At 36.1% G+C, this 11,124-nt stretch overlaps 1 protein-coding gene across 36 annotated transcripts in view; it reads left to right on the top strand.

Annotated features, from left to right (window-relative positions):
• CLASP2 (cytoplasmic linker associated protein 2) overlaps positions 1-11,124 on the top strand; it is a 203,727-nt gene that overhangs the window by 102,253 nt on the left and 90,350 nt on the right. For 17 of the 36 annotated variants that reach the window (XM_017521726.2, XM_017521715.2, XM_017521733.2 and 14 more), the window contains 4 exons: positions 1,882-1,989; positions 7,266-7,328; positions 8,261-8,367; positions 10,055-10,078. In XM_017521726.2, coding sequence (XP_017377215.2) covers positions 1,882-1,989; positions 7,266-7,328; positions 8,261-8,367; positions 10,055-10,078 — 302 coding nt within the window. The remainder of the gene's footprint in view (positions 1-1,881; positions 1,990-7,265; positions 7,329-8,260; positions 8,368-10,054; positions 10,079-11,124) is intronic. The other 19 variants (XM_037736045.1, XM_017521744.2, XM_017521737.2 and 16 more) reach the window with 3 other exon arrangements.

Genomic DNA, 11,124 nt, shown 5'->3' with positions numbered 1-11,124 from the left:
GCCTCCCAAAGTGCTGGGATTACAGGCTTGAGCCACCGCGCCCGGCCTTTTTTTACTGTTTTAAAAGATTCCCTATGTAACTTTAAAAAATATTCTCATATTTAAAGAAAATACTCATATTTCTGTTTCTTGTTTCATCAACCTCAATCGGAAGCTCAACTTCCATACTTTTCCCTTCACCTTCCACTCTCTTAGAGTTATCAACTTTTACATTATTAAAGTTTACGCATACATTTTCTTTTCTATCCGCAAGCAAGTCTTATGTCCTTGTTCCATACGTTGGCTTTAAAAGATAAAAAGCTATAAATAGCACATACTGTGTTGCAAATAAATGAATGTTGTTTGCAGCCAAGACATATAGTGTACTATGAACCCATTTCTTCCCAAAGGTACACTGAATGTTGAGTGTTAGGGACCACTTGAAGGAGAATGTTCCTGTTATAAAGAGATTAATTCTCTTTTCTTGCAGTCTCCTACCAGTTATTTACAGTTTTGCCACATTTTCATTTGCTGTGTTTATAGAAAGTGACTAAGAATAATGTGTGCTTCTCATATCCTTTAGTATTGCTTTCCCTTCAGTATTGCTGAAGGGAAATATGCAGTTCCTTATTTTTTCCAGATTTTCTTTTCAGTACTCTCTGGTTTAGTTGCTGTCCAAGCCTCTTGCTCAACTATCTTCTTGAGATTCTCATTTACTGCTTTCCTGGTTTGAATGCACTCCCTCCTGGATCCTCTTTCTCTTCCTTTGCTCTTTTGCTTTGCTCATACACATTCTCAAATAAATTCCTTAGAAATTGTGTGTAGGAGTCAAGCTTTTTGAAACCTTACTTGTCTCAGAATGTCTTTATTCAGTAGATGGCACAGATTTCTTTTAGGCCTATAGACTTTGAATTACTGTTCCTAGCACTTTTCATTTATGCTAAGCCTGGTATTTGGCCAATAAGCCTCTGAAGTTTTTATCTAACTAATTCACTTCTTTTTGTTTTCCAGACATGATTTTAAATTTCTCTACTTCGCCTTTAGTCAGTCTTCACCCCTGTTTATTGTTTATTTCTTTCTGTATTTGTGGGTTTTTCATTTGTGAGGAGGTGAGAAAAAGAATGGGAATTGAAAGCATTGGCTTATTTTTTCCTCTTTTGTTTCTGTTTGAGAGACAGGGTCTTGCTCTGTTACGCAGTCTGGAGTGCAGTGAATGCTCATAGTTTGCTGTGGTCTTGACCTCCTGGGCTGAAGCAATTTTTCTACCTCATCTTCCTAAGTAGCTAGGACTTCAGGCATGTGCCAGCAGGCATGTGCCACCATGCCCAGCTAGTTTTTGTATTTTTTTGTAGTGAGACAGGGTCTCACTATGTTGCCCAGGCTGATCTCGATCTCCTGGCCTCAAGCAGTCCTCCCTTCTCACCCACCCAGGTTGCTGGAATTACAGGAATGAGCCACTGCACCTGGCGTTTTTTCCTCTTTATCTTGATCTAAGAACTTAAGAACGGGTATTTGACTTTAGATTAATATTTGATAAGTATACAGTTTTCTGTCTATTAAAAATAAGACTTTAACCTAAGATACCAAAAGTGATAGAAGCCTCTATAGTTCAGTGAACAAAGAGAAAAATTGAGTTTTACAGTATTGTACAGTATGTTAAATCTTTTTATTTGCAGACTTTTTAGTTTAGTAAAATACTATTTGCCTTTCTAATTTCATACAGACTAGAGGACCATATTTAAGAATTTAGCTGTATTCCTGGTAGTGCTTCAGCAACAGTAATTTTTTCAAAACCTTAGAAAAAATTAAGTTACGGATCAGTTTTTAAGAAAGAAAAAGTTTTTTAAGGTGCAAACTCTGTTCTGTTTTCTCCCTTACTATGCTGCTGTGGCTTCACACCAGCCCGAAGCAGTCGTATTCCTCGACCAAGTGTGAGTCAAGGATGCAGCCGGGAAGCTAGTCGGGAGAGCAGCAGGGACACAAGTCCTGTTCGTTCTTTTCAGCCCCTCGGTAAGTATTTGGGCAGGTGTTGTGTGCATTGCTTATCCCTTATGTTATCACTATCTGATAACTTCAGCATACCTGAGATTTAGCTTTCTTTGTCGACAGATCTTTCTCCCTACCCCTTTTCTGTCATTTTGAGGAAAGGAAATTATATGTTTGGGAAATTCCTTTGACTCGATTTACATGTCTGAAATGAATACATTAGTCATTGTATTAACAGATTACCTTCATAATCAAGTAATGTCACACAGATTTAAACTTCAGAATATTGAAGTCTAGATTTTTTTTTTTTTTTTTTTTTTTGAGATGGAGTTTTGCTCTTGTTACCCAGGCTGGAGTGCAATGGCACGATCTCGGCTCACTGCAACCTCCGCCTCCTGGGTTCAGGCAATTCTCCTGCCTCAGCCTCCTGAGTAGCTGGGATTACAGGCACGCACCACCATGCCCAGCTAATTTTTTGTATTTTTAGTAGAGACGGGGTTTCACCATGTTGACCAGACGGGGTTTCACCATGTTGATCTCGATCTCTTGACCTCGTGATCCACCCGCCTCGGCCTCCCAAAGTGCTGGGATTACAGGCTTGAGCCACCGCGCCCGGCCGAAGTCTAGATTTTTCTTAAGTAAACCTACAAATTTAAAGATAATGTGGACTAGTTTGATACTTTTGTCTTTTTCACTGGAAATGTTAACATTTCAGCTTAGATCATTTAACTTAGGTTACTAAAAAGAATGCCACAAAATAATATAGGAACTACTTATTAATGGGAGGGATTAACATTTTTATAGTATTTTATAGTTTAACAGTCATTTCCTATGAGCTAATGCTTTTGTCATGTCACTGCTGTAAAACTTGTTTATCCCGATTATATTGTATTGTAGCTGATAGTAATACCATATTTACTTCAATTACAAAAATCTTAAATGATTTTTTAAACCTTCAGTATTATAAGGATAACTGGAGAAGTACAGTTTTGTATGTACATTTAGAATCCTTAGAATTTCTGCATGATCCTTCAGCATTTTAACTAGTACATTGTTTATATGCACAAACCTGTAACCATTTCAGATTTTTTGCTTTAACACAGTACAGTTTACTGTAACACTTAGAAGGTTGCTCTTCAGACTCTGGAATGCTCAGGGAGAACATAGTTCTACTTGTCCATTGGAATTCCTGTTTCTTCAGATATATATGGTAGTACAAAATTTCTTTTTCTTTTCTTTCTTTTTTCTTTTTTTGAGATAGAGTCTTGCTCTGTTGCCCAGCCTGGAGTGCAGTGGCACAATCTCAGCTAATTGCAACCTCTGCCTCCCAGGGTCAAGGGATTCTCCTGCCTCAGCCTCCCAAGTAGCTGGGATTATAGACATCCACCACCACGCCTAGCTAATTTTTTTTATTTTAGTAGAGACAGGGTTTCATCATGTTGGACCAGGCCGGTCTCAAACTCCTGACCTCAGGTGATCCACCTGCCCCTGTCTCCTAAAGTGCCAGGATTACAGGCAGGAACCATCGCACCCAGCCAGGAATTTCTAGTGGTTAATTTCTCGTTGTCTGGGCCATTTGGCTCAAATAAACTAGGCTTTCCTGTACTGACTTAGAAAACTCCATTAAATCTAGAGCCACAGGAATATGCCGAACCCTTATTTATGTTCCAGCCCCAGTTGCCAGAGAGTTTCCCTCTTTCTTTTCCTTCTGTGGGGAGGTGCCAAAGTAAAAAGAACTGTTCCGTGTCACTAAGGCTGTATGACAGGTACTTTGTCAGAGATATTTTTAGTTCATGTGCAATAGTTTGTCTGTAGAATATCTGTGTATATGTGTGCGCACACATGTATACATGGTGCATCCTCATGGAAATACATTTAAAGAAATCCTACATGTGTATAAAATAATCATGCCACTTTTAGGAGCTGAGGGAATCGGAGTGGGTGTGTGGTGGTTTAAGAATGTATATTGTAGGCTGGATGCGGTGGCTCATGCCTGTAATCGCAGCACTTTGGGAGGCTGAGGTAGGTGGATCACCTGAGGTCAGGAGTTTGAGACCAGCCTCACCAACATGGAGAAATCCTGTCACTACTAAAAATATAAAATTAGCCTGGCGTGGCGGTGCATGCCTGTAAGCACAGCTACTCGGGAGCCTGAGGCAGGAGAATCACTTGAACCCAAGAGGCAGAGGTTGCAGTGAGCCGAAATGGCGCCATTGCACTCCAACCTGGGCAACAAGAGTGAAACTTCGTCTCAAAAACAAAAAATGAAAAGTATGTTGTCGGGTCACATGGCCTGGATTCATTCCCCAGCTATATGACCTTTCTATGCCTGAGCTTCCTTATCTGTAAAACAAGGGATTGTCTTGGAGACTCATAAATGAAAAATACCGCTGCTGCCATTACCACTCTGCCTCCTCCCGCTGAAGCTCTAATCACCTACTCTAGAAATCATTAAATTATACTTCAGTGGCAAGGATCTCAGATTTCTTAATTTATATAATGTTGCATTTATATAATGTTGATATTGCAGGTTATTCAAAAACGTATCAAGAAGAATCCAACATGTGTTTCTGTACTTTGTAAACCTGTACAGTAGGTAGCGATTAGAGGGAATTCATAATACACTACTAATTACTGTAAAAGTAAACATTGTTTAATATGCTAGTTCTTAAAGAAATATTTTGTCTAGTCATTAATATTCTTGATTCATCTCAAAGCTTCCATTTGACAATTTAAAATTACTTAAATTTTATTATTAAAGGAAAGAGTTTTCCTGATTATCATGGAAGTTCCTATCTGCGCTGAAGATGACTATTGTCATCTCTGCAGGCTACTGCAAAATACCATAGATTATATACTTTTAAATGACAGAAATGTATTCGTCATGGTTTGGGAGATTAAAGAACCAGCAAATTTGGTGTCTGATGAGAACCTATTCCTTTGTTCATAGGTGATGCCTTCTCATTGTGTTCTCAAATGTTAGGAGCTAGCTAGGTTTCTGGGGTCTTTTAGTCACAGTTTTAGTAGAATTGGCTTTTTGATAACCTTTTTATTTACATATGGGTACTGCATAGCAAAGGCAGCAGATTAGCCCTGTTTATTTTTCAGGGATGAAAGGTAGCATTCCCAGAGATTAAGTTGTTCTTGCTATTCCCATTCTCTGCTACATTTGCCTACATCTTTTTTTTTTTTTTTTTAATTTTTTTTTTTTTTTTTTTTTTTTTTTTTTTTTTTTTGAGACGGAGTCTTGTTCTGTTGCCCAGGCTGGAGTGCAGTGGTGTGATCTCTGTTCACTGCTAACTCTGCCTCCCAGGTTCAAGTGATTCTCCTGCCTCAGTCTCCTGAATGGCTGGGATTACAGGCGCCCGCCACTGTGCCTGGCTAAATTTTGTGTTATTAGGAGAGACAGGGTTTCACTATCTTGGCCAGGCTGGTCTCGAACTCCTGACCTCATGATCTACCCACCTCAGCCTCCCAAAGTGCTGGGATTACAGGCATGAGCCACCGCACCTGGCCTGCCTGCATTCTTTGGTCTTTTCTCTTACTTGTGTCTTTGGTGGAATCTTATTGTTGCTTATGCCTGGCTATTGTTATTCAGCAGATGAATCACATAGCTCATTACGTATTTATTTGTATCACAAGTTTAGTGTGAGGACCCTAAAGCATCAGAAATAAAACATAGCTGAGCAAAGCTTAGCTTCTCTGGAACTTGCATCTTTAGTTTCCATTTATTTCTGGAACCAAGATTTTTTAAAGGCTTACTTTATTTTAAACACAGTGGTGCCTCTTACCTGTTATTGTCATTCACAGATAACTATTGATTTCGTAAAGTGTTTCAACGATTTTTGTCCACTAGACATTTCTAAACTTGTTCAACTCCTCCTCATAATTTTAGAAATTATTTCCGTTAGGTAAAATTAAAACTAACAATGTATTTTAGTTTATATTACTAATTAGACCAGTCACCTTTCAGGGCTAAATAAACATTTTGTGCAATATTGTCTTGGTTTAATTTTCCTTTCTTTCAATCTTTTTGATAATGTTCCTGTTTATTAAGGCAGTCCTGTAACAAACAAAAGAGTGACTCATGTTAAAAGTATTTTAACTGCTCTAATATATCTGAGGAAGAATAACTTTTTAAAGTAATATATTTTATTAAATATTAAAATACATTTTTTGGCTATTCATTTCTATATGTAAGAGAAAAGTTGACTTATGGTATTATGCAAAATATGCTAAATTTAGATTTTAGAGCAATATGTTACAAATTTCTACATTTTGGTTAAATTAATATTTTTTATATTCAAATGTGCCTTGATATTTCAATAATCTACTGAATGCAGAATTCATCTTCTGTGAACCATTATGGAAAATGTTAATGTTAACAAAATGAGGCGTATTAACTTTTGAACAATGTTAAGGTGGTACATCTACTATTTAAGGGCAGAGGAATTGAAAGAGCACCGATACTGAAGTGTATCACTTACTAGTGTGGCTATAATCAAATTAATCTCTCTCTAGGCTTTAGCTTCCCCACTTGTCTTAGTTTGTTCAGGCTACTGTAACAAAATAACAAAGATTGTGTACTTTTAATTGACAGAAATTTATTCATCATGGTTTGGGAGACTAGGAAGTCTAATATCAAAGAACCAGCAAATTTGGTGTCTCTCAGATGAAGCCATTCCTTTGTTCACAATGAGAACACTTCTCATTGTGTTCTCATATGTTCCTAGGAGGTAGCTAGCTTTCTAGGGTCTCTTTTATAAGGACACTAATCCCAGTTATGTGGGCAAATTGACTCTTAAAGGCCTCACCTATCTCCTAATATCATCACCTTGAGGATTAAAATTTCTATATGTGAATGAAGGGAGTGTTGGGGAGGGTCAGTCAGTTAGACCATAGCACTATCTGTAAAATTGAATAGTAATTTACTACCTCATTGGATGTCAGAATTAAAGGAGATAAGATTTTATTAGTTACTAGTTACCATAGTGGTTTTTTTTTTAAACTATAATGTTCGTTTTTTTTTGTTTCATGCTTGTACTTTCAACATTTCCTTCCATTTGAATACTTCTTTTGTCTCCTGTAGGCCTGTCTGTCCACTTAGGTGTAAGATGTGTTTTTGTGTCAGGAATGATGGTGCAAGGCTAATGTTCCATTGCCCTATTTGGCAATACTCTGATCATTAACTATAAAGAATAACACCAGTGTTAACTAACTCTCCTTGCCTGACAGTAGTGCTGCCACTATTCCTTGTTTCTGTGGTAATAGATGAGGTTTGTATGGTCCTGTTATTCCAGCCTCCAGACTCCATTCCAGATCAACTGGTGCCCTCTACGCCCCCGATGTGTATGGGGCCTCAGGTGAAGGATGAGTACATTTTCACTATCATCTGCATTCATCTCAGATTTCATCCTTTTCAGTTTCCATTAAATAATATTCATGTTTTAAAATTGATTTGTTTTTATTGTTTAAATTTAATTTGTTGGAGGATAAACCTTTTTTTTTTCTTTTCTCCCAAGTAACATTTTCCCCATTAGCAACTGTATTGAGCATTTTTCTCACTGGTATATGGACATTTTTTTTATAACCTGTTATGTCATTTTTAAATATAGAATTGTTTTATGTTCTCATCTTTGTATATCTGTTTAAAAAAAAAAAAAAACCAAAATGGTGGATGAAGTGTTTTAATTGTAAATGATGGTATAGAAAGCAGTTGAGGGGGATAGAATTCATCTCTGGTTTGTCTCTGTATACCTCAGAATATTGGGCACATAGTAGACCCTTAACAGGTATTGAATGGAGCTTTCTAAGTTGTAGAATAAAACCAACTTATCTTGAAGTAGAGGAGATAATAATTAGAGCTTATTTTCCTTGTAAATTCCTAGTGTGGCTTCATTGATCTCCCTAACCACTGTTGGTTGAGGATTGATCTTTGTTCCTGGTTACTCTGTGGTTCAGCCATGTGGTTGAGATTTGCCTGAACTGATAGAGCTGGATTACAGGGCTGTACACTTGCAAGCCCTTAATCTGCAAGCCATGTTTTCTTCTACCTTGTGGTCATAAATAAATAACGACTGTTCTTTATTTTTCACACATTGTCAGTAATTTTAATTGCCTTTACCCTTTTATTTTGCCAAAAACTAAATGTGCCCAGAAAATACAGTATTGCTTTTAAAATGCTTTGCCCCATTGGTTTTTTTTCCTTCCCCCGTAAGGGTCTTAAAGTTTCCCAACCTGACCCTGTTATATTTATGACTCCTTCAAAGCTATTTTCCTTATTTTTATTATTTAGGTCCAGGTTATGGGATCAGCCAATCAAGTCGACTGTCGTCTTCTGTTAGTGCCATGCGAGTCTTGAACACAGGTTCTGATGTGGAGGAGGCAGTAGCAGATGCCTTGGTACTCTTCTCCATTTTCTTATTGTTACAAATGTCCCAATTATGAAACTACTGAATGAGTAAGCCAGTCCACCCATGTGGGCAAGGGGATGGGGAAAAATAAGTGATTGAATCTAAAGATAAAATGTGGGCAGTGTATAAAGCAGAACAATATAATTAATTCTTGATCTTTATTAATCAGAATTTTACACCAGGGCCAGTATTACTGATGAGTTGTTGTCAGAAGTATAAATATAGGTGTCTTTAATATGATAATGTGCTTTATACACTATAGTATATTTAAGGTAAGGGTAGATAAATTAGTATATAAATATGTAAACTTAAAAGCATGTAATTTTAAGGCTAGCTGAAGCACTGGTATTTAGGGATTATTTTAGTTTGGTGGTGGGATTTTGTTTAGTCTTTTAATTGTGTTTTTTGAACTAAAAGTACAACCTCACGGCAAATTATGATTAAGACATAATCATATCTTATAGTTAGATATAATTCATGATTCTTTATGTCTGACACATTCAACAGTGAGATTTAAAAACATATTCTATAGATCTGTGATAGCTTGTCAGAGGATTACTATACATGTATCACTGTTGTTTTTCTCACTTAAAATTATGTAAAAAGTAGCATTTTAAAAAATGTATGTAATTGGCTTTGGCTAATTTCCCACGTCAATTCAGTATCACTTCCTCTTTCCAGTTATGATATTAATCCTATGTTTGAGAAACATTTACTCAGTTTCTTGCCTAGAACTTATAAAAGGCCTCATCTTTGTTTTGAAATTTAAAAAAAGAATATATCCTTCTTAAAATTGAAGATCCTGTCTTAACTAGTGTTGATATAGGACGTTTGCCACAGATTTGAAAAAGCAAGTTTTAAAAAATATTTGTTGGTAATAGCTATAATTTATTGACTATCACATATGTAGTTCTGCTCTAACCATTTCATTGTGCCGAATTTTTCCCATTACCTCAACATTGGATTATTTTTTATGAATCAATATAATTAAGTAGGGACTTTATTCTCCTTAGCATGGGATATATTGATCGAATCTTATTCTCATGATATTAAATTAATCAGATGTTTTAGATTTACTATTCCTCATCCCTGTATCTCAAATCATGTTTTCTGGGTTTTTTTAATTGGATAATTTACCAGTTAAATTCTGCTTATATAAATGTTATAAATTGATTGGGTTATTCTTGAACTATTGCTTAGAACACTGAGATGGTGTGTTTGAACTATATGAGGAATGTTTACCTATCAAGGCTAAAGTTTGACTCCCAATAATCTGATTCTGAATACTTCAATTACTTACAGAGCACAGAAGTTCCAGTTACAACTACCAATTTTTAGGAAAAATCTTTCCAGCTCGTAAGCCTAATTTGTGCTGGAGAAAAATCATAGAAATGAATTTAACTTTGGAAGTGACAAAAGGATCCAACTAGGAAGAACATTTAGGTTTCTTTGAGAAAACTGGTTATGGGAATATTTTTGTAGCAACAATATTTCTCTTTGAACTAAAGAATATTGACAAGATTAAAGATATAGCCTGCTAATAAGCAGTTCTTTGTACCTATGTGTTTAAAAAAAGTAATGTTTATAGGCATTGTTAATGCCTACTTCACTGTGCTGTTTAGCAAAATGTTCTTCATTATTTTCAATTTTTCTCTTTAAAAATTTACTGCTCTCAGCTCTTAGGAGACATACGGACTAAGGTATAGACATTGCTATTTTCTGACATCTTATGATACCATAACTTTTTTTTTCTTTCATCAATTTAACAAATGATGGTCTTCTCTTAAAAATTAAAGTAGAAATAGTAAAATCCTTAGACATCTATTTTTCTGTAAATATGGTTATCAAGAAAGAGAGACTGCTTGTATAATGTCCTCTGGAGGTGCTGGTTCTTTCAGCTTGACTACTTCATCCAAATGAAATGAGGTCATTCACACTGACATCTATAACAAAAGTGATCCTAGAGCCCAAAACAGGAAACATTGCCTTTCAAAATTAACTTGGCATCTCTAAATCAATATGAGGTTTTTGGTGATGGAAACATCTCTTAACACTATATTGAATTAACTTTAAATAACATTTTTTAGATTTTAGATTGTGGAGAACCTATTGCCACCTGGAACTATTGTGTTTAATCTGTTTTATAGATATCTTTACCACTAATCAGCCAAAATTCAAATATCAGATAACATAAATATTTGTTTCCAACTCTTTTAAGGAAATCTTAAATAAATTATTTATTCTCTCTCATTTCACTTGAAATATGCAAGGTATAACTGATAGTTACATATATTGAACAAATAAGATTTAGATGTAAAGAAATCAAAGGAATCTGAATATGATTTGTTATATTTATTGAAGTAAACAATATAGAGACATTGAGGAAAGCAGGAGGGCTCTCAAGGAGTTTGCCTCCTTAAAATAGTAGCAGACTAAGTCGTTTTTCATCATTCTTCGTATTTTATTTCTCTAGGAGACATGAGGGCTGGGTACAAGGGAAGGAATAGTGGCAAGAGAAGTGGTAGTGGAGGTAAAAGGAGAATAAAGAAAAGGTAGAAAGAAAAAACATGGAACTTTATACATGGAAAATGTTTTTCTGATCCATTATGCTTTCTTTAAAAAGATGTAATTCTGGCCGGGCGCGGTGGCTCACGCTTGTAATCCCAGCACTTTGGGAGGCCGAGGCGGGTGGATCACGAGGTCAAGAGATCGAGACCATCCTGGTCAACATGGTGAAACCCCGTCT

The sequence above is a fragment of the Cebus imitator genome, unplaced genomic scaffold, assembly GCF_001604975.1.
Source record: "Cebus imitator isolate Cc_AM_T3 unplaced genomic scaffold, Cebus_imitator-1.0 Scaffold21, whole genome shotgun sequence".
Taxonomy (NCBI): Eukaryota; Metazoa; Chordata; class Mammalia; order Primates; family Cebidae; genus Cebus; species Cebus imitator.
The sequence above is the reverse complement of the archived record's forward strand: the minus strand, read 5'-3'. Positions and strand labels throughout refer to the sequence as shown.